We start from the raw sequence: 26,748 nt of genomic DNA on the forward strand, positions 1-26,748 counted from the left end.
TAGTTATTTCGTTTATAAATCTTTCCTTTCAAATGTTCAAGAATTTTTTACATAGTTCAGTTATTAGTTTTTAAAAAGCCCTCACAGTCCATCCGTGCGCGGCATGTTCGACCTATAACTAACGTCGACCGTACGTCATTACTGCAGCAGCGTCATTACCGCGTACACTATTATATTATTATTATATTTATATTAAGCTCAGTGTCCATAATAGCTAATAGTGATAGCAAGTCGTTTCATTTCGAAATCAGTCACAACAAAAAGTGAACCTTAACACCAACACCCGGGTATCATAGCGATAGCATGATAGCATTTTGCGATAGCATTTAAGGAATTGCGCACCAGTACTGCAATCGCTAGAACACAAATTCGTCCTGCGCTCTCAAGCGGTGGCGAGGAGCGCAATGAACCTTTAACTACGTAGACACGCGTAACTTTGTGATGTGAGTACGCCGATGGATCGAGTTGCAGATCATGCATCGGGCACTCCATTAGTTATTGTTAAATCAAACGCATAATTATTTCTAAACTGTCCCGTTGGCTTTCGCTGTTCCACGTTGTCTAAACCTGCACAAGGTAAACAAAGCAGACATTCGCTAACGCGAAGGGATTGCGTTTATGGGGCTGTATCCTACAGATGCACCCCAAAAACAAATCAAACCCCCGCCGGCGCGGGTTCCACCCCCCGCCGCCCCGCAGCCGCCTGTCGCGGCGTGCAGGCTGCGCTTCCCTCGGGAGCAATCGGAAACATATTACGGGGTGCAGTTAGTCCGCCGCCCCGCGCCACGAGCCGCCGGAAGCGGTAGAAACAGGCGTCCGCGGAACGTCAACCATTGAAAACTGGCGCGGCGACACACGCGAGACGGTCGCATTGGGATTCCGCACGTGCGGCAGAGAGGGGCGGCGGTGGCAGATTTCCCTCTCGTTTGGGCGGGCGGCGCGCGGCAGTGTTCGTGGGGCGGCCGCGCTCGTCGGCGGCGCCACTACGCGACGCGCGACACGCGAGCGCGAGCACGCGCCCGCCGCGTTCTGTGACAGCCGGCCGCGCCGCTGCCCGCGCGAGCTCGCTTTGTAATCACCCCGCGCCGCGCCACGTGCACCGCTGTCACGCGAGAGGCATCGGGGAGACTTTTCGACACCCGTTGTGACATCATATCGAAAGGTTGTGTCCGCGAGCCAGTTGACAGCAACTTTTACTTATATCAAGCGAAGTAACGCGAACTGAGCTGACCGCGCTTATTACTCTTGTTGATTTGTTGATAAAGTTCATTCAAACTTCACGTCTTTATCACTATTTTAATGATTCGATATTATGGGTGCAGTCTCTTTACATCTGCTGTATACATACAGCGGCGCAATGTTTATGGCATATGAACGATGTGAGCGGCCATCGCGCGCCCGTGGAGTCTGAAGCCCTGTAGATGCGTGTCTTCTTGTCGAGTCGCTGGCCCGGACATGCACTCCTTCGCTTCGATCACCAACAGCCAGTTGAGATTTTCCTCATTTCGTCACCAACCAACACCAAGTTATTCAACGGAAAAATCTGATTTGCTCTTTATATATGCAGTGTCTTGTTTATAAATAGTTTCTTGAAACCCATCCGCGCGAACTGTGCACACGATAACGTTCATCGCACGTTTTTACCGGGAGTCCGAACAGGAAATGCTGCGCTTTTATTTAAATGCTCGGCGACTGTACAACAGTTAGATGTTTTGGTTCGGGTCTCGTGTCGAAGTAGCTAAGAAGATAAAAAATATGGGAAGTTTTGTGATTTGGTACAAATGTGTTACAATTTGGATAAAACTAATTTAAGACGGACTATGGCCGTTTAAAATTGTAACAACCCGCAACGTCAACGCAGCCGCGAGTTAAATACGATGAGAAATGTATTGGTATATTTGTTTTGAAATTCAACTGACGTTGAAAGCATTTTAATGAAAAAAGTTTCGTCGTCTTGAGTTCGGGCGCGAACGGCGCGCTTCACCGCGAACAGCCAGCACGGTCCGCTCGAGGGGTCGCATGTTATTCTTTTGTTTGTAAGTTCTTGCAAGCCTTTATCGCGGTAAAGTAAACATTAAAGCCTTTGTTTCGTAAAAGAGCCGAAGCCGCCTGTAATTAGGCCCCGGCGCTCGCCGCCGCTCCCCTGACCTACAACCGACGGAAATGTCGAGCGGGCGCGTCGCACCGCGCCGCGCGGTCGTGTCTTGTCGCTTTCTTTTCTAAGGCAGTATGCCTGTCGCACGATAACAGATTAGTTCCGGTATAGATGTCCTTATATGTCACTACGCACACGAGGGCACATTTGCTAGCTAATTCACATCGACAGTCTTGCGATCGCGCCGAGCGAATGCCGCGCTCCCCGAACGTCACAATAATGTTTGCGGGGATTCCCGGCGCGTCCGAGGTCAAGGTCGCGGCAACGTCGCGTCGCGCGCCGCCGGCCCGCGTCGCCCCCGTGCGGGCGCGTCACACGGCTGCTTATACACTTCGTCTCTCTATTTTCGTTACTGTGCCTAATCCAATTCACCGAAGCGGGCCGAACTAGTAAACTAATTGACGAAGGCTTCCTTAAAGCAAATCCTACGAGCTCTGTATTTAGCCGTGCTGGATAACGCAACAGACTCATACAGCGTTCCTTAGACGACGGACGAAGCCCGTCGACGCCGTCACGTGATGGACGAAATAAAATAATTGTTAATATAAGTAGCGTGTCTTGGTGTTCGGGGAAATGTTTATTCGAGCCTACGGAGCCCTCTCCTTCCCTTGTTTTCGCCTCTCCTCTCCTCCTCTCCTCCTCTCCAGGTCGGTGCCACCGACGCCACCAGGCGAGGGGGTAAAGCTATGTCGGTTTCAACTAGAACCTGTACATCCAGTGCAATGGGTTGGCTAAGTTGAAATCATGCTGTTAATAAAAAAGACAATTAAAACAAAGGGTTCATGAAAATACTGTTCCAAAGGATACATTATTTAAATCACGTCAGGATATGCTTTTTGATTCTATCGAGCGAACACAATAGTTCGAATATCAGTTCAAATCTCAGCAGTGCATTAAAGCAAACATGTCGGGTTTGTTGAAGATTTCAAAATCTACAATTTTAACTAACTAACCACTAACTAACTAACCTTAAACGAAGATCTTCGTTGTCTTTGCAAGAGGAAAGAACCAGCTACAGTGCGTGTCGATTTCATTGAAGGTATTTTAGAAAAAACGAGGACCAGCATAATTCTAATTAGTTCGTTTAATTCTTTTAATTTGCAGTACGTGTTCTCAAAACAAACTCGAATACGCAACAGGCACGGCACCGACATGCACAGGCAATGTGTTTAGTCCGTGTGAAGTATTGGTAAAGCTCGCGCGCTGCTTAAGTTCATGTCACTGCAAAAGTTCAAAAAGTAAATTTGCTCAGAGGTGCACTAAGCGCTCAGTGCATCTCTTTGGTAAGGTTCTGCTTGTGATGTCGTCTATGACCTCAATCCTACGTCACCGACGACCTCGCTCGAGTTCGTCTCTTACTCGCTGCCTATGAATCGTTTAAATAATAAACAAATGTGGTTGGGCTTAAACAGCGAAAGATAAATGATGATACTTTGTTTACAAGAAATTTGTACATTGCGCCCGAGTCACTTCACATCGCGTACCTCGTCGTTAAAGTATTCAAAGCATGCACGCGATACACAAAGATATCCTGTGCTACCGCGCGGTGCGTGTGATGATCTAGATCGAGGTTGAACGATGTCGTCTCGTCGTATTTCTTATTTTCCTTCAAAAAATTTCAGGAATGAAATTAGTTACATAATTTTGTATCAATGTCAAGTTTTTTTTTCCTGTGTACAGAATATAACTTGTGTAATAGTGCTTTTAGCGCGTTCTCAGCGAGTTCTGTAGCGAGATTGAAATAAATAAGCTTAAAGTTTTAGTTTGTTAATAATTTGGGTAGGAATTTATATTTTTTGAAGATAAATACCTAAATGTGTAGTTTGCAATCGGCCGGCGCACGGCGCGCGTTCCTGGACAAATATTGACTGGTGATAACTGAGTTGATAGAAATAGAATTGTTGCTCGGTGCTGCTGGGATTGATTAAATGTATACACATCTGTTTTAAATATTGCTTTGTACAACTTGTCTTTTGAATATACTCGTATTCATGTAAAGCTCACACAAATTTTACAATGTCCGACTTTAATCATTTTTCACCGAAAGGCTGCGTTGCGCACGTACCTCGTAGCGGATGAAGGGTCATGTATACGAAAAGGCACTCCTCTGTGTGAAACATAAGAACGTTCGCGATTCCGTAGCCTCTGCTTATGTTCATTCAGTTTTAAATTTTATTTGAAGAAAATCGTTACCAAACTTTACCGATTGGCGCGAAAGGTCCTCGTAAAAATTAATCGCAAAAGTCGTCAGCGATGGTTTGGGCCGGGGTCGCGGTCGCGCGTACCTACCCCTACTGACTGTCGCAACTCAAACACGCGAAGCTGCAAACTTTGCGGCGCGAACGTTGCCCCGTAAACAAAGCGACCCGCAAGCAATCGGCCGCTTGTAGACAACTTATCCGGAGCAGCGGCGGACTCGCGGCGACGCACTCACTCACCTCGTATTTTTTTTTAAAGCTCGGGCTCGTATGTTGTCTCTGACACGACGCTCGTGTCCCACGTCACTAGGTCGCTATAAAAACTGTTTCATTGCCGGCTACCGTGCGTCACGATAAATTTGGGATTTGAACAATTCGATAGGAAACGCATAAGCCGAACGAAATAGCAAAAAACTGATGATACTCGTATTTTGCTGCTCTGACCGCATTAATTCCCGTATTAAAGTAAATCGTCTTTGTATCATACGGATTCCCAAGAGACGCTTACCTGGTGATGAGTGATGCGGCCGCTACTGACGCCTCGGTGACCCTTCTGATTACTTTGTAACTTGTGCAGGGTACTGGCGAGTGTGACTGTAGACAGCACGTGTCTGCGCTGGAGCGCTGCTGAGAAAGTATGCGGGAAATGAAACCAACAATACTTACTCATCCGGACCCGCTGCACGAGTTGTTTGTGAATATGACAGGAAATTTAGAACAAATTGAATGTACGCAAAGTAACCGGAATACTGTCCGGTGAGAGCACGCACTCGTCGCATGGCGCCGCTGCTGCGGCCGTCGAGTCAATGTCTACTCAAAAGGAGTGAGACGATAATGAGTGCGCTCCCGGGGGCGGCTGCAGGGCGGGCAGCGAGCGGCCGCGCCCTGCTTGTTGTTAATTAACGCACGGCGCCCACGCTCGAGGTCGACTGCCGGGTGGGAAGGGGTTCCTCCGTCCATCAGCTTTACCAACACATTTAAGCCAATGTCCTCTGCGATCATTTTTAATGTATTTCAATATATACTTTATGTCAATATAGCTACTATGACATCACTCAAATTCGCAGTTCTTAATCGATAAAAAAGTTAGTATAAATTTTGCTCCTTTTGGTTACCTCGGCATGCGTTAGAATGTTACACAGTGTAAGTATTTGATTGTAACATCACACGCTCACTATGTTCGCTCCGCTTGTTGTGTGCATGCATATATTCCGATGCCTTGAGTGCGAGCGCGAGCTCGTCGTGGAGCGCCTCAAGAATTTAATTACTGCCTCCAACGCAAAATATGCCTCTAACGCTGTTTCCGCGAATTTCTCATTATACTACATTGCGTCTTTCATACTGACTTCAGTATCGAAAAAAGAACGTTTTTTGAGAACGAATCTAATATAGAAAAAAGTTAATTAAACAACATTGACTATGTTGTTTTATGTACGAAACCCGTCCAAACATCGGCATATTAGTGGACATTTTGAATAATTTAAGTAATTTTTAAGTATCGCGATAGTCTCGAGCCAGTAATGGAAGTTGAGCACAGCAGAAAAATCGCCCGTGTGCATGATTATAGCCGGTGGTTATTTCCGTAGCCGGCGTCGCGTTGTAACTGTCCGGCTTATAAGCGCGCGACGCGGGCGCGCACGCGGCTGCTGTTGCGCGCGGATAATTACACGCGACCCACTGCTGCCGCGTCAGGCGGCGCCCGGCCCAGCGCTGCGCGGCCAGTCCTCGCGCGGATTTTTTAAAATCAGATTTGCGCCCAACACAGGTCGGTGCGGCAGAACATGAGGAGTACTCAGTGCGGCGACGCATTGTTCGTTCGTTTCCGCTAAAGGTATAAAACCAAATCGGGGGTAACTTGCGCCGACGGTCCGTTCACTTTGGCTTCGTTAGAACTTTACACGACAGGCGACGATCCTGACTGTTTTGCAAACTCCGAACGAGGAGTTTTCATGTTACAATATCGCACACCTTCGCAGCAGACGTGCCACGTTGTTACATAAGCTTTTACCATAAATGTGGCAAAAATAAGTTTGAATACGATGTAGAATAAATCACAAGAGCATTCATTGTGACTACAAACGGCGCGAACATCTCGTATCGCAGCGACAATTGTCCGTCACTGTCTATATAGGGGAGCGGCGCTTGTAATTCACCATATTGAATGAAACTTTCATTTAAAAATTTCAACGCTAGAGAACATATAATTCAAACGGACCTGTCAGTTAGTAACCAAATGTAATCCACCACCCATCGAACACCACATAAAGTACTGTGCATCTGTACATGAAGATTCGTGCGTTTAGTTTGGTATGAGACGATCGCAGCGATTTATAAATTTCAGTTCAGGAACCCCGCTTAAGCCAGATAGATGTATTTACCCGGCAGGCGCTCTGTGCAAACTCGATGGAGTATTACTATTCATTGATGTGAGCGCGCGCAATATCCGGCTCGTCTGCCGGCTGTCCGCGGCCCGCTCATCGCGCGGCGGGGCGGCTCCGGGCGCCGCCGTTTAGTTGCTGCCGACTCGCTCATCGATGTCTGGAGTGACCTTCGTTTGCGTTCAAATGATTGACACATGACGACTGCGCTGGAAAAATAATATTCGCTAGACTGGCCGGACAGTTCCGGCCGTTAACTCAAACAACTTATTTTGTGTCGTACAACAGCGCGGGCGTGTAATTATTCATCGTTGTCATAGTTCTGGCCGCAGGATGTCCACTGTCGGTCGTAGACCTTCCTCAAAGACTTTCAATACAAAAGGACCGGATGGAAGCGGCTTGTAATATATTACGGGCAACATTCTGCCCCGGGTTTGGTTCTCTTTGCTCCCTGGTGCGTCGTCCGCGCGCCGCGCATCGCTCGCCGCCGCGCGCCGCGTTTGCGTTGCACTGCACCTCTGTTGACGTCTGCGTACTGCGGGCGCCGCCATCGCGACGGCTTTACGTAGATAAAAAAATTGTTTATGCACACGGTGTCCCGGACTTTTGATTTAGACCTTTATTACCTAAACAGAACGTTGGCCGGTATTTAGAACGGCACGCGTCGGGCGCGGCGAGCAAAATTCCTTTAAGCTTACAGGATTTCTCTGCTTACTTCAGGATTTCAGTGAACTGGCACACGGGGCTCGCTCGGCAATGCGTGGAGTGCTTATCGTGTGATATATTGATATGAGATACGGTCTGTTTTTGTCAATATTTGTGCCTACCGAGGGATATGCAAAAGTTTTCAACACATAACATCATTATTAAGTAAATTGGCAACAAAAAGCAGCGTATTACACACACACACACACACACGTGTGTGTGTGTGTGTGTATTCGATTTTCGATATATTCGTTTCGTCTTAAGTTAAATACCTGAAAGCATATTGCCGCAGTCCAGATAGAGTAAATAGTTATTAACATCTAAGTCGGTAGCGTATAGGCGGAGCGTCGGGGGAGGGGGGGGGGGCAGGGAAACGTGAACTTAGCTGTAAAAAAATTTACTTGAACTGCGTTGGTTAATATTCTGATAATGTCTCATTCGATTCTTTTACCTTTATTATTCAACTATATCCTAATTGCAACAATTGGTTGAAGGCAACTCCTGAATGACATACATTTCTGGTGTTGTACGTGACGCTCATGGTTGCATAAGTCAGGAGCACAGCGTCTACCTGCTGTGTAACTCCACAGTTGTAAGCTCTTTTATAGGCCTCCGTCCTTTTCTTTTTCCACTGCTAAAGCAGCGCTATAAGTATAAAAAAGACCGCGTAGCGTGAAAAATATCCAGCAATTCCAAATAAGTTGCGCAGGTGTCAAAAGAAAAATCTTAAAAGCGGGGCAATTGGAATGATATATACTGCGAGAAGTGGGACCACCAGCGAGGGCGGTTAAAACTAGTTCTTGAAAGTGATGTGTTACGATTATTTTTAAAGGCTCCTTGGAAGTTTATTGTATTTAAATCCAAAACTCAGTTTGCTCTCTGGTCGTTTCTCACGCGACACGAAGGCACCCTGGCGCAGCAACATCGTCACTAGAAAGTAGTGCGCTTGTCGTGTCTCTGCCGATACAAAGACGTCGTTATTTCGTGCGGCGTGTTGATGTCGCTGTGGACCTCGTGGCACTGCCGGCCGCGCGGCGCTCTGCGGCACATTAAATAATTTGTGCGCTCGCTGCCGCGCGACCCCGGCCCGCGCCGCCGTCGCCACTCGGCTTGACTCACGCGGCTGATTTAAATATGCAAAAGGTAGTCTAAAGCTCTGGACCTCGTAATAGTAGAGACTGCAACGGCCACTTCGTACGTCCTCGTGAGCTTGCGTTCCGTTCGCGGGCTAGTCATTAATTTGACATGATGTTTCGCTTACATTTTTGGAGAGACTTTTATCACGAAGCAATATAATTCGATTCAAGATTAAAAATTATCGTAATACGCAATTTCATTATGTCAGATTGTGAGCGCTTTGTCCTCTGCTACGAATTAAATCTCCGCAAGCAGCGGTAAAGTCCGATGGAAACAATGAAATTTAGTCAGAGCGGAGATGTCAGAATTCCTGTCTTGGTACTGGGTTTTATAGCCGTCGTCGCGTTCAGTTTCGGATGGACTCCGACTCGTGACTCGTCTCGTGCGTCGGTGGAAGGAAAGAAAACACGCACAGATGGGTTGTTAATTAATTTGTGCACGTGTCAGTTGACGCTCTGCTGCGCTAAATTGCGCCCTAATTTAATAAACACTGTGGGCGCTTCTGCGCGCGCGCACCGTATACGTGCAACTTTTTTCTATTTAAATATTAATACGCTGAGCACAATTGATGCTCTTGTGTGTCGACGAATTGGTTCGCGGCAATGCATCAACGCCATCAACTATTCGACGCGTGCTTATCAGATTCAAAACAACGAAATGAGTTCCTAAAGCGAGAATAAGCTCTGCGGGCACATTTGCCGCTGCACTGGTCCGGCGCGGGGCGCGCGCGCTGTGTGTCGCAACAAAAGAACACATTTAGGTCGCAGCGGCCCCGCGCGCGGCGGCCCCGGCGCCTGCTTTTTACTTTTTAATATTTCCAACGCTCACATTCTTTTTTCAAAAACGTGACGCAACGCAGCACACTCGCGCTTCGTGTTCAGCCCATTGTTTAAAGTTTTATTAAAATATTTAAATGCTGAGGAAAAGGGCTTCTTTCTGATCGAGAGATATTAAAAGCAGCGATGAGTCACTGCGCGGCTTCGGCGCGAGATGTTTTTTGGCACTCGCTTAGGAAACAAACCTAACGGCAGCTCACCAAGCGGCCTGCTTCGCCTCTGAGAGGGTTCCCAGACAGCTGGATACAAACGGCGTTCAAGTCACCTTCGACGGCGGCCGGAGAATGAATTTGTCACATTATCAATGTGAAAAGGAATCGAGGCGACGGTACAGACCGGCCCCGACGGCGTTGTGCAGCTCAACGACAAACCGTTACGATCGTTCCACAAGTACACAGGGGTGTCCATTCATCATCGTCATTATTTCAATTTCTCGACGACGACCGCTGCACAGGTCGCCACCGGACTTCTGATTTTTGTCTATTGTTATATTTTAAAATGATATTGAGGCATATGAAATATTTACCCGCTGCGGCGTTGTCGCGCTCCAAAATCAAAGACAAAGGCGACTATTTATCGCTGGTGGCGTTTATAAACTGACACGGTTCTGCAAAAGCAATAACAAGCGATGCTATAATTAATTTCAACGTAATCTGGTAAACCGGTGCATTGCATTACAAAACGTCTGTGCCGACTGTCTCGCAATGTTCTACTTCAACTCTATCGTGACCACCGACTCGTTTTTCTCTTCAATTTTCATATCCCTGAGCTGTCCCTTGAGACGAGAAATCCCTTGGGGAAGAAGTCCTCGCAAGTTTGAAACCGTCTTATTTTTAAGTTTTTTTTTTAATAAGCACACTATAGGCTAAAGTTAAAGCTAATTTGTAGCGGAATTCCATTGGAATCTAAAAGTTTTTGCCGGCCGTTCGATATCAATTCTTCTGTGTAGTATAGTAATATATCTCGAAAAATATGTGGGCCGCAGGGGGATGGCGGCTGTTCGATGTTTCCTCCTTATCTGTGCATGTTCAGCGCTTAACTATGCGCCGCAGGGTCAGAGCGAGAGAGTCCAGGTCTAGACCACCGTCACAACTCGTGTACTAACCCGCCTGATCCTAAAACATTTTAGACGATTACCATTCGATTGTCTACTCGTTCACTCTTTTATGCGGCGAATGACATTATATTCAACAGTAAAGAAGGTTTTTCTTTCTTTGTTTCCCTGATCTCTGGCCAATCATATCCAAATATATGTTGTACGAAAGTGCTACCATATCGGATGGACGGTGACTCTCAATAAATGGGATATTATCTTTTTTTACTTTGTGTATTTTAAAGATATTTCAATGTATAATTAAAAGTATTATAATTTAGATACTACTATCGGTACTGTCACATCTTAGTTTTATTTATTTTCTTAAACAATTACAGCTGTAAAGCGCCTTGAGAGCCCTTTCTATGTTCTGCCTAAATTCAAAGTTCTATTCGTCGAGTGCGGTACGTGTGAATGGGCAAACTTCGATGACATCAAAATGTTTTTCTCGTAATTAGATACGGTTAAGCTCAGTACCCGACTTATTATTTCCGTAAGGTCTGGATGCGAATCTAATGTTTTTGTTCATTCCTTTTATGTTGGGTTAAAGGAAGAAAAATGTCTTTATTGTTGTTGAATCGCCATGGCAACAGTGAAGGAGACAAAGAAAACATTCGGAATTAATTATCGATTTGTTCGCGTGTCGTGACCCGTCGACGTGTGTTGTCAGAGTGTCGGTCCGCGGGGCGGGCTGCGGCGGCCGAGCGCGGTTACGCAGCGGTTGCGGTGCGGGCAATCGCAACCGACCTAACGACCCTGCGGCCGGCACTCGCTGCGCCAAATGTGCGGACGCGTCCAAGAGTATCCATGACTTCGTTTCGTTGAGCCTAACTCGGCTTGCGTTGTAACCGCAGGCCTAATGTCTGCGGACGAGCTGCAACCACGTGCCGCGCTGCACGTGCGACTCAGCAAAATAATTTTATTTACATAAGTAAACCTTGCGCTACCGCTTGACTACCGCTGCCAGAGAATTAGGCTTATTGCATGAAGGTACGAACGCTCACGATCTACGCGACTTCGTTTTATTGCGTGTGCTTACTGATTAGGTGTTAGTATTGGCTTCAACTATTGCTGTCAACAGATACATTAGTTGGGCGATGATCCGTATCGGCTTCAAAATAATGCTCACAAGATATGTGCTGCTGACGAAACGCTTCTATTTTAACTCGGGAATGAGGACGCTTGCGCGCGACCGCAGGTTGTCGCAGCGCCGGCGCGGCCGCTGCACGGTGCTCCGGGCGTGCGCCCCGACTGCCGCTGATCGTGCGCGTCTGCCCGGCACGGCGCGCGTGCGCTGCGCGTCACTATACTGACCGATTCATTTGTTTTACGTCGCGACGCCCTCAGCGGGGCCATTGTGAAGTGCGCACGCACTGGAATCTCCGAGTCGCAACTTTATTTTATTTGGAGTTCTCCAAAATAATATTGCATAGGAATAAATATAAATAATTACAATTAACTTGTTTTTCTTGATCTCGTTGGAGATTTAAACTGGTAACCTTACGACTGCGAAGCAATAAATCTGTAGTAAGATGTTGTTTGTTTGCAAAACATACAATTTAAAAAAAAAAACTATGATAGACACAATGTTAATACAAGGAATAAAAATAAGCTGTAAGCTCCCAGTTTTCGTCTTCCAAAATTAAATAAATCGGTTAGGGCACAAAATATACGTGTATATACGTATAATAAAATTTGACAGCCAATTTTAGATCTGCCTTAGGCAGATTTAAAACCAATATTACGAAAATATTAATGAAAAAGTACCTTATTGTATCCAAGAACTACTATACTGTTGTTAATTTGTGGAATCGAATGTTGTCGCTGCTCACTCGGGAAGCTAATTATTGTCGCGCACTCTTTATGAACTATATTTGTACAAAACAACTGTTGAGTTTCTCACTGGCTATCAGCAGAACTGCCTTCCGAGCCGGTGGCAGCTTCTTGTAAAGATGACGATGCCGACTTTTGATGTTGATATACGATTCGACAGCGCTTGTAATAGTCTATTAGGATAAAGAATATTTTGTTTTTGAAAATACAGTACATTACGGCGTGCATTACGGGTTAGAAATGGGCTGCAAATAAATGACTTTTAGTTATAAGTCATCATTATCGGCTATGGAACGTCCGTGGTTGGACTTGGTGTTACTAATTATGAAATTATTTAAACTCAAAATCAAAGCGAAAAATGTTTCAGTCCGTAGTCGGGTTGCGCGCGCGGCGCACCGCGATCGGTTCAAGTAATCGGATAATTCTATTCCTGCCTCGGAGCCTACGTCGCTGCTGTTACTTAAAATCGTTTTCTATTTTTTTATCGATTTTGAAATTTTAGAGTCAGTGCATATTTACGTCTACAGTAGAAAGCCAATTAAAAATTTTTACTTTTAGGAAGCATATTACACTCTTATAACTATAGAGTGTAATATGCTTTCTGCTATGACATTGGCTATGTAGATAATATTATATACGAGATTTATAATGACAACAAAGAATTATAATATTGAATATATGACAGCATTTGAATAGCACTGGAATTTTAAATTATTCGAACGATCCACGGCGGAACATTAAATGCGTGTAGCAATCCAAGGGAAGAATTCGCTACTCGTAATCTTACATTTTGTATCGCATGTGCAGAGAAGGTTCTAGCGGCCTCAAACAATGTCGCTTCTCGTGGCACGTATCGCCGGCGCTCAGCGGCCGGCCCGCGCGCTGGGCAACCCGCGCCCTGCAGACCTTGCTTACTACTAACTACGCGCCTACTGCCACCGCCGAAGTTACAGTTGGTGATAAACTAGCTGAACTTAAGTGCAAACGTGGTGTGTACCGCGGGGCGTGTGGAGGGGCGCCCGCGTACACGATCTGGCCCTGTCGGTGACTTACTGTCGGACGTTAAGGCACACGGCGGGCATCTAACCAGGCATCCAGGGCATTCCACGTGCGCACATGACACGCTTCAAAGATTTTAGTATGTTTCATTTAGCTTGGTTATATTACAAGTTGGCTCTCTCGCTTAAGTTTTTATCAAACTTCTTTAAAATACTTCGGCTACTTTGAGGCCGCATCGCTTGGTGACGGACAAAGAAAGCAGTCTAAGGTTAAACCTTAATTATTTGCGTGTGCTGTAAAATAAGCTCAAACCAAAATGTACGGCATCAGTTGTGCTTTATGCAATATTGTTCACATTCGGGCGTTTGCGTGTCCGCGCGGGGCGGCCGCGACGCGACGCTGTTGGTGCGCCCGCCCTGCCGGCTCAGAGCACCGCGCCGCCGCCCGCACACGTGTTTGTAGTAAACCAACGCAGCTTCCTTTCGGAGCCCAAGTGTTCGTTCGCTTCGTATATTCGAGGGTGTCTCACGGCCCACGCCGCTGCGGTTTATTCTACTTCCACGGTTCATGTTAATCGAAGGTTTATGTAATGAAGACGAATGTGTGCATGCTCGAGTTGCTTTGTGCTCTCGTGTAACGGCGCGCGTTGGTTGCAGGGCGGGACGCGTGGCAGCCGCCGCCCGGCGCCGCGTTGCTCGCAGACTTCGACACGACCGCGCAGCAGGTGAGTGCTCGCCGTGTGCTGCTTTTACTTCAAAACAATTACAGTGGTACCTCGACATACGAGTTTAATTCGTTCCGCAACTTTGCTCGTATCTTGAATTACTCGTATCTCGAAGCAAATTTCCCCATACAAAACAATTGAACTACCATTAATCCGTTCCAACCTCAAAAGTGTCACCCCTGTTATTTTTGTTACGTGGTTTTGAATGATAAAAACGTATTTACAAATATCAAATATTTATTGCACAAAAACAAAAAAGAGAATGTAAAGAAATAAATTAGATATCCTCACTGGTCTTTGCCTTTTTCGCTACATTTTTCTCGCTTTCACCTGTAGGCCGTTTAGAAAAAAAAACATGTCCAAGGAGGTTGGTTTCTTCCTCCCTCTCAGAATGTTCCGGAAATGAGTTAGGCAAGTGTCATTAAAAAGGTCAGATGCACGATCTGTTGCAACTTTCTCTGGGTGTTTTTTTTCCACGAACTGTGAAACTCTCTCCCACATTCCTAAGATCTCCTTTATCTCACTTGTAGAAATAACCTCCTTCTCTGACTTCTCAAAACCAATTTCTTGCATAACCTCAGTATGCTGCTGTGACTGTAACTCTTGTATCTCCTCAGTCGTCATTTCCTGGGTGTGCTCCTCGATGAGCTCGTTCACGTCTCTCTCTTCCACATCTAGACCCATGGATTTCCCCAGAGATACAATCTCCTCCTCTACTGAAACACCGGGTTCCAATTCTTCAATATACAACTACACAACTTATCACAGCGGAAGCACGCTGCTAACTAATCGTGATGGCGCGACTGCGTGTTACTACCGAACCGATCTCGTATCTCGAATTTCGCTCGTAACTCAAAGCAAAAAATCACTTGCTCGTCGGCTCGTATCTCGAAAAACTCGTATGTTGGGGCACTCGTATGTCGAGGTACCACTGTATTTTATTTTGGAATAATATAAACTCCGATCAATAACTTATTTTTTATTTTGTAAAGTGACACTTCTCTATAACTATTTTATTGTATTACAGAATTGTATGTATGTATGTATAATGTAATGAAAGAAGTGAGAATTGGTGGGTCCTTGTGCTGAGAGTATACGTTAAAAAAGGTAAAATTATAACTTGGCTTTTATAACAGCCTCTCACAGCACAATCAACTTATTAACAAATCATTTCTCACTATTTTATAAAACTATTAAATTCTAAAGAAAAAATTCTGGGAAACTATGCGCACCTAGACGTCAATTCCTTGTTTAATCGACTACCAATCATTTCTAAAAAGATTAACTTGACTCTGAACAAGTAGCGCAGGCCGCTCAGGCAATCGGACGGACTTCCGCTGTTCACATCCGTATGATAAACTGCGAACGCAGACAGGGGGGCGTCGCAAAAATTTCCAACACGAAGAGCGTCAAGTGCCCCTAGAGCTACTGTTATATTGACAGGAGTGAAAATATATTGTTTTTGATTATTCCGAAACAAATATACGTGATTTTTTAAAGACATTACTGTACGCGTGGAAATTCAAAAGGCAACTACTTGCCCGGTGTTGGGGTTCGTTGTGGTCGAGCTGCAGCAAGTAGGTAGTAAGGTAAACAATAAAACAATTACTCGTGAAGATACATATGTAACAAACGATAGACAGCAGCGCGAAGTAACAGCTGTGTTGCTTACTAAACATTAACGGAAGAATCAGAACAGAACATATTAATTATATTATTTGCGGTGTAAGATTGTGAATTAACATATAATTTTTGAAAATTAATAATGGTGTTTAATTAATTTAAATAAAATATTAATTTAATAATAACAGCTCGCTTAGGTAATATTGGTATTTGTCACGATGGGGCCCAAAATAAATGCCCCCTGTACTCAAAATACGTGTCAACTCACAGGGTCGAAGTTACGATAGCGCGGCAGTAAATCAACATTCCGCCTGAAACATCGTAACCACGCGACCTATCAGCCCCACTAGCGGACGGACGTTTCCGAGTTTTTCTGCTTTCAGACTGCGAGCCAGACGCCAGTAGGCGCCCTTAGAAGACACGATATCCTGGAGCAGCGCACGCCAACTGTCGTTTCTGTATTCGAACTACTTTTGTAATCCGTACCTTATATTTTCTCTCACCGCCTGCCGGCTGCAGTAAAAGATCCAACAAAGCGGGCGACGTACTCGCCGGATGCCGTTTCCAATTTACATAATGTTGTGAAACAGTTCCTCTTAATGGTTCTGTACGGACGATGATTCTCACACTTCGGTATCAGTCATAAGTTCACACTTTCTGCCATTTATTTCCCCGGTTGCTGTGATACTACCTCCATCACACTAGTGTAAAGAGAGTTTGATTAAAGTCAGTCATTGCTCATCCGACAACTTCTTTACACATCTATGTAAAGTCATACTATATATGTTAGGTACATTTGGTTTTTGTTTTTATTTTCATACCTTCTGTAATATTCGTCTATAACAAAATTCGTCTGCTGCCATATGCATCATGAGATGTTAAACCTCCCGTAGACTTTCTCTTTTAAGTTCGCATGCTGCAATAAAATGTCATTATGCAGCAGCACTATATTTTAATATTAAACGCAATGGGGTAAGTTGTAAAGAATCTAGCGCTAAAAGATAAATTGAAAATAATAAGCCAGATTATGAAACAAACAAAATTTAGACATCAGCGTATGAATGTTAACAAAAATACCGCAAAAATCTTGAACGGAACTGTCAGCGTCGATAAAATAATCCAAAAAGTGCTGACACAAAAATATTTTCGTGGCACAGTCACGGGGATATCGCAGGCCGCCACTGACCTGCCTAAAATGGCGGCCGCGAGTGAGCGGTATCTTACCGTTCCACGACGCGGAAAAACCTCTCTGTGTTTTCATTTTTTGAGTAGAGGTATTTAGATCGGAACAACCTACTACGGTAACTTTTATTCCTGCTGTCCCTTATAACTTTCTTATTTTACTTTACTAAATTCGATTTGATGTCGCATTTTGATGATGCGCCATCTGTGAGCGTATGAGAGCTGAGGGCGCGCTTGTTGCAGATTCGCGACTGGGTGTCGGTGGAGGTGGACATGCTGCGCGCGCAGCCCGTCGCCGTCGGCAGCGTCGACGACATCACGCACCAGCTCGACAAGCAGAAGGTGAGCAGATATGTCAGCGCCAAAACAGCAGCTGCAGAGCGACGGGCTCTTGTTTACTACTGCGTTGGGTCGACGTGAAATATAGGCATTGCAACACATGATCGACCCGCCGCGTATTGAACATTAAGTAGCGAAGTCTCCTCGGGGTAAAATGTAACTTAAAAAGTGTTCAGCGTTAATAGCACAAAGGAAAATACAAAGAGCAGCGCGAAGTGTAACCGGCGCGCTGTCGCACCGGCGGCCGGCATCGATCCCGCGCCGCTTCTGCCGCGAATACAAATGAGGGGCGCTCTCGCCGAGGGGCGCAGCCCCAACTATCGCAGCCCTAGCATTGGGCCACGCGCCAGTTGTACGTTGCAAAGCTAGATGACTGACATAACTCACAACGCGGGTGGCGATGACAGTCGTGTGATGCGGTTCTTCCGCGCACAACGGACACGTGCTCTTCCGGTGCACCGTTCAGATCAATTTAAGTACTAAACCGGCACAAATTTCAGTTACAAATATTTCCTAACGTAACCAGCGAGCGAGCAAGCGGCCAATCGCTTGCCGCCGCGTAAAACAGATGGCGCCACCTTGGCATTTACGCACCTTAAAATATTGATAAGCACCATATAAAATAGACGCTCACTGGAGATTATTAGATTTTTGTAACGTTTTCTTATTACATACAACCGCCATCTATATTTTGATTCCTCAATGAAAATATTTCCTCTCGGTAGTTCTTGTAAATGCCGCTAGATAGCGCGCTATTTAATTTTCCGCTGCATTTTTGTTAAATTACCTCATGGGTAACCAACGAATCAAAATTGAAATGAGTGTGCAGCGTGCGGTGCCGGCACTTATGCGTACCCAGGAGTACACGCTGTCAGAATTGCGATCCAAAAAAATCGTCCGGAATGTTCACCGCGACAACGCCGCGTGCAGAAGACGTCACCGAGGTTAAATTTTTTACCGGCAACAGTGAGACGGTGAAGACTTCCTCTGTTTTAATTATTTATGAAGAAGAGAGAGAAGAAGGAGGCGGCCGAACAGGACAGATCCCGCTCGGAGACGACGCCGTCAGCGCAGGGACGCGCCTCGCGACGGCCCTCCGGTGAATGGTGCTCCCCTACCATAAACGATGCCTTCGAAGTCGCGGGAGTTTAGGGTGGGGGCCTTAAACTCCCACTAGCTTCGACGATTCTGAGGCGGACTATGGTTCGACGTGGTTTCGAACCATTGTGATAGCATCCCGAAGGTTTCGGGGGTAGCGTGTATACGCATACCCCGGGACGGGCTATCGAAAATAGCACGGCGCGAGGGAAGACCGCGTGGCGATCCCTGACTGGGATACCGCGGTCCCCCGTATAGCGCAGAGGGTGATCACCGGGGGGGTAGGAATCCCACATACCCGTGTCCTCGCCTCAGAGGCGGGACATCTTGAACGTTCGGAAGATTTTCCACCCGAAACCAAAAAAAAATAAGGAGCCATCAGTGACCATGGCATTACATTAGGTTATAGATTGGTTACGAATACGAAGCAAAGTAAATTTATAGACGGAAGAAGTTTGGCATTAGACCCCTTCCCACCGAAAGAGCGGCGGCCTGAAGAGGATCCATGTCGCGCTGCCTGTTATAAGCCTAAAGCTAAGCTATTAAAGTTATCTCTCGCTCGCACGATGCACTTATTTTGCCCATTGCTAGTTTATGTATTAGATACACCTGCGGGTGGGTGGATTACATCGGACAGTCTATAAGACGCACCGGTCATTTCTTACCCGATTATTTAAAAAAGATTAGCATGATGAAATCAAAAGAACTACATAAGCGGTACGCTAAGAGATCATAGAAAAAAAATTTAACAAGCAAATTGATCGTATTTGTACTGAAAATTTAACGAAGCTTTCCAATTAGTTAACAGAGTGCAACGTGGGCATTATTCCACTTCAGCGATGGTTGTGTGGGGGGTTAGCTATGAGGGAGAGGCTGAGTCATACTTTCGTGCAAAAGTTATCAAAAAATCGGTATAGGACTCGGCGTCGGTTCATTAAGTCACCCAATCCACCCAATCTTGGTTAGAAACGAACGTCCCGGAATTCTTCAGAGCTAAGCATTGGCCATCCACTAGTACTGATCTTAATCAACTGGATTATCTGATTTATGGTCAGTTTTCCGGAAAAGTGAATGTTTGTATAGTCGTCGAAGATTCGTGTCTAGACGAATTGGTGAATCGTCACGTTACAAAGTTGTGTTAATAGACGCTTGGTCTGTCAACTGCGCTGCTTCGTGTGAGTGCTTTTGACGGTCAGTACCTGTTAGTACTTGAGGGTCGCTTTTTGCGAATGAATGAGGCGGCGCCGCTCCACTTCGGTGTTCACATCTGGGGTCTATATGAACAGAAGACCACAGAGCGGCAGACGGTCGCATATGTAACAAATAACGGCGTCTCCGGCCGCCGTCGTGCGACGACAGCCTGCTTAACTATTTAACGTTTGTAAACAATCGCGCATTGATAATTTTAGGATCTGGATCGCTTAATGCAAAGTGGCGGTGTATTATTCAGGCATGTCCCCGGGCGGCTGTGAATATCATTTTCCTTTCGATTTGGATAATTTAGCTACTCGCTTGGTTAGTGTTCTGCTGGTTCTAGCCTAATCACCGGGGACGTTTGGAAACAAAACTTTTAGTCCGAATGCAGTGTGAGGAAGGGTAAGACTTACCGGAGTACTCTGTCTGCAACGAGTTTGTGAACCGTCGCCCTGACGAACGTAGAAAGAATACCCGAAGTGCGCCCGCGTGCCGAGGCCCGGCGAGCCGCGGCGCCCAACGGATTGTTATTCGTAGATAAATAGGTTGTATTGATCGCCTCCTTGATGAAACCACCGCGGTCGCCAGGGGACGCGCTTGTCCGGATAATGTTCCTTTTCTTTTATGCGCCTCTTGTTCACCGAGGGTTCGTTGTCTTTTTGCAAAACATGTTTAGTAAACGTTGAAGCAAAAATTTAGGATATTTAATGAAATTGTACCAGGATCACAAATGCAGTAACGGACTGATTCGCATCCTATTGGCCAACCGCCTGCTTCAACTCCTGGTGCACTGGTGGGTCCGCTGCACTTTGTATGCAATGCAATCAGCATTGCAGACATGCTGCTACATGCGACATATTTAATTTATTCGTCAAAGTCCAGAATTTTCATCAAACAGTTGTTTTTATCTGACCATGCCGTTCGTTATTAACTGTATGCTTGGCTTTAACAGGGCGTGCTGCGCGAGCTGGAGCAGAAGAAGCCGCAGCTGGACGAGCTGCTGCACACGGCTGAGAGCCTCAAGGGCACCGAAAACCGACAACAGCTGCACGGCAAAGGTAAGTGCCCGTCCACAGGTACCGACGCGCTGAGATCGCGATTCAGTTATTTTCGAAGTCACAAAATGTATAAGTATATTTATATTTCAATGTATTTAATTTTTAGTTTCAATGTATTCAAGCAGAAATAATGAATCGTACTAACCATATATGTAATTAGTCGATTGCACGTTTAGTGTTCGTGTGACGTCAACGGATTTTGTTGATTGTTCGTTAGTCACAGACGCTGGCGAAGATTTCGTTACTTATCGCGACGTGTTGTCTCCAGCAGAGGTAGTCATGTTGCTTACTATTTATTGTTGAACTGTGTTCACAGACCAGTCGCTCGTAGGTCGGAACTTCAGGAGCAGATAGAATTTCCTTTGGAGAGCGGCTTAGCTAACAGACTCGGTACAATTTATCAGATGCTATTCCGGTAGTATTGAATTTGTGTCTCAGTAGCGTCACGCACAATCATATCCACCGCTCGGCCACGCTTACATTCGATCCAAAACCTCCGCTGTTGACGTTCCGCGGCGTGGCCGCACGACGCGAAAGATCAGGGTCTGTAAATGTTGAATAAGGAAGAATAAGGAAAAGCGTGTACGACAAACGAATTACGTAAAATTTCGCGTCAGCTTTGGGGTCGTGTTCTCTGTATTCTTTGTGTTCTGAGAATGTAATTACTCGCTGAAGAAAAGCGAATGCTTTGAAGGATCGCGAATCTAGAAAGAGGTTTCCGGTTGGCCACGGGAGGCATATACTTAGCAGTCGGGCGGCGCGGCGCCTGTGCACGGTCAAAAGTCACGCGGTATTTTGCATATAGTTTAGTTGCTGTTGTAATTTACACGTTGTTTTCGTTTGTTTGTTCGGTATAATTTATGTTCACTGGCCCCGCTGGACCGATAGCATGTAGCGGGCTGTGAAGTCTTTGACTGGTAATACTGTTGTGTCAGAAGTACTAAGGTAAATATTTATTTCAAGCCTGAAAAAGATTGTAACGCGGTTCCACCTGAGTTGAAATTGAAATTTCCGTTTGTACTCGTCGACTGACTCGAGTAACAGAGTTGACGACCGCTTGGCTTCGTCTCGCGTCGCGTCGTATCCCGTCAGGCCTAAATTTAAAATTTTGTTTGTAGATACTGTAAGACCGAGCGCCGCGCAAGCTCACAGCGGAGCGCTGCCATTCATGTTTTTGAGCGAAAATTCATTATTTTGACAGAAAGTACTTCGTTGTTCGCAATGAAATTTACTTCATGAACTCTTCACGGACAGAGGAGCTTGTCGGTCTGACACGTTCCCCGCCGCGTGACGCGGCTCGGGGCTCGTTCAATCAAGCCGAGTTTCATTCAACGACGATAGCAACTCCTCAACCTTATTAGTTCCGCGTAAAAATCTTTTTATTTTCATTTTCCTGGTAGTTCGCGCAAACGCCGATAGTGAATTACGAAAACGCATTTTATGCAAATGCCATTTCAATCATTTTTGTAATTCAGGAATACCTAGTTGAAGACGGGCGCGCTAGTCAGGACAAAGTGATTTGTTGATTTACAAGCCTCCATCTCTCTCGGGAGGGCGGGGTGTAACGAGTCCCTCGATTATTTAATCATCACGAATGAAGTTAACGCGTGAACGAGCGCGGCCGCGTGCACCACGTGTCGTTTGAGTAACATACCAGTTTTGTCAATATTTCGTTCGGTAAATATCTTCGGATTATTTTCCATTACTCATAAAAATATCTTGCTTTCATTTATATGAACTAGTAACAAATTAAAGTCAAAAAGCTACGAAGGTTTCAAATGTCCCATAATTTCAGAGAAGTCACACCAAACTTCGCCGGGGTTTTGTTTCCTCAATGGCGCTCGACTGTCGCATGTCCCCCGCTGTAGAGGTTTACGCTGACGTTCCGTCAAGGTCCTAAAATCATAACACGTTAGTATTTATGCGCAGACGTTATTCGGCTCCGGTGCCGAGTCTAAACTGAACCGCCACTATGTTGGAATAATCTTCAAATCAAATTCATCCCTCTTGCAAAGTCGTAGAGCACTCGTAGCACGTAGTACCTAGGGCTACGGCGTGCGCTACGGAGGGTCGTAGAGGTAAGTGCGGAGCTTGTAGACGTCTACGCGGCGCGTGTGCCTATTATACTATTATTTTCATGTTGTAATACAATTGTATTCTCTTTAATATTTTTTCTGTATTGCGTTCAAATAAGATAATATTTAACAAAAATATTAGCCATAATGAAAATTAATCATGCTATTGTGAGCATACGGGTAGGAATAACTGCCAATCGTTGTTGAACTGAACCACGTCCTGAGCTTTCCGCCAAGATTTGGGACTCCAAGGAATTAACTTTTTATTTATTTTGGTGTCTTGAGTTAAGACAAGTTAGGCAACATTGATTTAAATTGGCATTCACAAGTATATACTGAAGAGAAACATGTTCATCGTCATTGAGAACTAGAGTAATAGCCAGAGAAGATATGACGAAGTAATATCTTGAATTATTAATTACAAAAATCGTATTTATCCACTGTTCTCATTTGCGCCCCGAGTTTGTGTGTATTAATAATGAAAAAGGATATCGTGTCGACAGCGGCGCGATGCCGCGCGCCGCTACCCTAGCGCCGCACCGCCTCTTGACTGTGTGAACAGCGGCCGGCGGTCCTGTTGCCCGCTGTTTGTGAAGCGCGCGTGTGTGAGTACAGTCATGCACGTGGGTGTCTGTGCGCGTGCTTGTAGCAGCCGCCTGTGCCACGTTCACATGCTGGTACTAGCCCTAGAGCTGACCTCAGGAACAGACTTTGGCGTTAACTGTCCGTTGAGTACTGGCTGATGTTGGACGCTGGGAGGCGAGCGAAGTGAACGAGGAGAAAAAAACAAAAGCAAGACGCGAATAGTAAATAAGTTAATCGTTCGGAGCGGTGCGGGCAGCCGCAGCGCGAGCACGCGGTCGCGCGGTGCTGGTGAACGTTACGTCTCCTTCCAATGAAAACATTATCAAAGCAGTCGGCGAACGTTCGCGCCTCGCCCACCAAACAGGAAGTCGGTTCGTTTTGTTTTGGGCGGCGGGCGCTCCGCCGGTGCCCCTGTATCGATTTGTTTTACTTCCGGTGAGACTCGGAAACCTCTTCGCCATAACGGATAAGGGACTTTTATAACTTAATACTCTCGATCAATACCCTGTAAACCTTAGCTCAATTCGATTTTAAACTAAAAATGTGTTACATTTTGTACACTAACAGATTTTGATATATTTTATAAAACTTACTTCGTACATCAAATTTAAACAGTTGCGCGCAGAAGTTGATTGCGACGGTACCTGGGGCTAGGAGGCGACGAGTGAAGCCGCGGCGAATGCGCGCCTTGACTGTCTACGAGTACAAGTTATAGTAAATACGCAAATTTTGACATTTGACCAATACAACAACACTTGATTGACTTAATAAGTAAAGACGGCACGAAAAGGCGCGCGCGGCGCGCGGGCATCAGGCTCTCCCATTCAAAAGGCGGCGGCGGGCGCGGCCTGGGCGGGCGGGCGCGGTGCGAGGGCGGGCGGCGCGGGATCGTTAGCGCGCGGCGGGCGGGCGGGGGCCAGTCGCCGCCCGCCCGCGCGTCGCTGCACACGCGTCGGCCGCCGGCGTCCCGCGCGCGCCGTGGCCTCTCCGCACATATCAGTGTTTACCTAGTGTTTTTATAAGGTCCGACCGCACGCCGCGCCTCCGCTCTGCCTCACCGCTCACAGCCCGGCAAGTGTGGTGTTGACGCGAGTACAAGACTTCGCGACGCCACTGCTTGCTCAACTTACCAAAATGCCACTACTTGCGGTCAGCGGCGCCCGGCCGCCATATCCCGCTACGTTTTACTGTCACACGTACATGTGGACTGACCGTTCAAAGCACCGGCCCGCTGCGCTGTAAAATGTGTTTTAAAATAGCCACGCGCGTGTGGCCGCTACCTCCCACAGTTGTAGCGCTGTCCAAAATATTGGCCGCGCCGTGCTCGTCTACACTTGTTTACAATGTGCAATCGTAATAGTGCAAGCCGGTGCAGTGCATGCTCACCCGGTGTGATAGTCCCGACGGCTTCCTAAAAACCGGCAGCCAGCTAGCACACGAGTGCATTACATAACTGCTCGTTGCCGGGTGTGAGGGCAGATGTGGTTCTGCCCAGCCCGTGCCCGTCCGCGGTGCTCACTGTTCGAAACCTGTCAGCAGAGACGACGTGGAGTTAATGGTGTTGCCGGCCAGTGAATGATAACCCGCGCGGTGTTTGTAATGATGTACACTCAGGCAACGTACAATCTACTGTGCGCTGCGCGTAAACGTCGCCACCGCTGACGAAACGTTTTCGTTTTAGTAAACGTTTGTGTACATTACGCGAGTGATTACCGCGGCGCGGCCGAGACGAGCGCGGAAGCCAAGAAGACACGATGATAACGTTCGGAGCCGCGGAGGTCGGCAGCGTCAGCCCCGCGATCCCACGACTACACGAAGTCGTATAAGTGAGCTCCATCAGAACGAGCTCATGTGGATCAGGGCGCTGCAACCATTAGAATAAATCATTGCAGTAGAAAACTTAAACAATATCTTTTACTTCCTGTTGACGTGATATGTTGTATGTACTTCTTTAGTATTTAATGTATATTTCCGTATGCTCTGACGCCGGCACGTGTCGGGGTGGCGGCGGCGCGCGGGGCGCTTCATTGAGGGCCTGCCCGCCGGCTGCCATAAATCTTACAAATTGGATTCCATTGAAGATAAAGACACTTAAATTATTCAAGAGATCGCGAGATCGTGAGCTCCCGAAGAAACTTTTCTTTGCTGCTTTATTATTTCTTGAATAGGTATGAAGGAAAATCAAATATTCATCCATCAGGCTTGAAGGAGCATCGCCGCGCAGGCCGCGCGTTTAGACGCTTTCGATAACGTCTCGCGATGTAATCATTTATTAGGAACGCTCTCTGTTCCGCGAGCTGCTATATGAACGTGCGTTCAAAGCTTCTTGCCCATCGCACGCGCGCCGACAAGGTCGCGCCGACAACTGCAAAAGAACGCGTCACCTGTCACAGCGCACTCGCGGACGCCGCCGTCGAAACAGGTTAATGACTCCACCCGCCAGGCGCGCGCGGCGCCGCGTGTCGAGATACGATTGCGCAGCTTCAGTTGCTTTATGTCACACGGTATTCAAGTGACAGTTGTGGCGAGGCTCTAAATAATAATTCCAAAGCTGTACGGAAGAGGTTTTCTTGTCGCTCACCGAGCGAGCGCTTCTTGACGGCGCCGTTACATTCGTTCTGCAATTTGCTTGTGCAGCAACGCGGATAGATCTTTGCAATAAAACTGGTTCTCCGTGAACATCAATAAACTCGCACAAAGCACGCGCCGCAGCGCCCGGGTGCCGCCGGTTCGGTTGGCTGGTCGTGGAGCCATTTGATTTCTTTTAAAGAGAAAATCTTCTGCATACAAAATACCCATTATTTCACAGGAAAGCCAGTTTTAAGATTTCTATCCATTAAAATTCGCACAGAAGTTATGAGTGTTCTAAAATAGATCACTTCGTGTTATCCTCAGAGTTCGATTCCGTGGATGTGAAAAGACGTCCTCCGTGCCCGTTAATGCAAAGACATTTTAGTCGCATTCTGAGACGAGCAGAGAACGAGGCGTTCTTTGCCGATGACACGTCGTTTTCATCAGAAAAAGGAGAAGGCTCGGAGCTCTACGGATACAGAGAAACAGGTCATTCACAAACACGAGCAGCATTAACTGTGTTACGTCGCGGCGGGTGCCCGGCCCGGCTCCCGGCGCGCTCGCCGCAGAGACACGTATCGATTGCGCCGCCACTCGGGCGCGCAAACGGGCCGAGCACACCACACCCACAGCGACGCGACGTGTGCGCTTCATTTGGATTGGGTCGTTCGAACCCAAGGAGATCGCGTGCCGCTGACCTACATCGCGGCGGCGGTGACGTCAGCGGCTACGGCGTGCGCTACCCGCGTCCTGTTCACTGGCCAGCGACTGCGCGACGCAGCTCCTCTCGTGAGGTAGTTCCCTCGACCGGCTCGCCAGTTGAGACTGATCTTCTAATTATCATGGCAGCACGGATCCTTGTGAGTTATCCTCTTCCGTAACCTCCTCGCAACCGAGGCGCGAGGAGGGCACGATTCACAGGCGTGACCATAAGTAGAAGTCAATAAGTTGTTTATTCGAATATT

General features: G+C 46.7%; 1 protein-coding gene across 1 annotated transcript in view; it reads left to right on the plus strand.

Annotated features, from left to right (window-relative positions):
* Nucleotides 1–26,748, plus strand: part of LOC137920437 (dystrophin, isoforms A/C/F/G/H-like) — a 508,054-nt gene that overhangs the window by 31,680 nt on the left and 449,626 nt on the right. The window contains 3 exon segments of the mRNA XM_068763802.1: nucleotides 13,991–14,058; nucleotides 17,107–17,205; nucleotides 20,447–20,552. Of these exon segments, the coding sequence (XP_068619903.1) occupies nucleotides 13,991–14,058; nucleotides 17,107–17,205; nucleotides 20,447–20,552 (273 nt within the window).

Source organism: Battus philenor, unplaced genomic scaffold, assembly GCF_028537555.1.
Source record: "Battus philenor isolate CCGP_79_NKW_IND1 unplaced genomic scaffold, ilBatPhil1.0.hap1 SCAF_18, whole genome shotgun sequence".
In the NCBI taxonomy this organism is placed as follows: Eukaryota; Metazoa; Arthropoda; class Insecta; order Lepidoptera; family Papilionidae; genus Battus; species Battus philenor.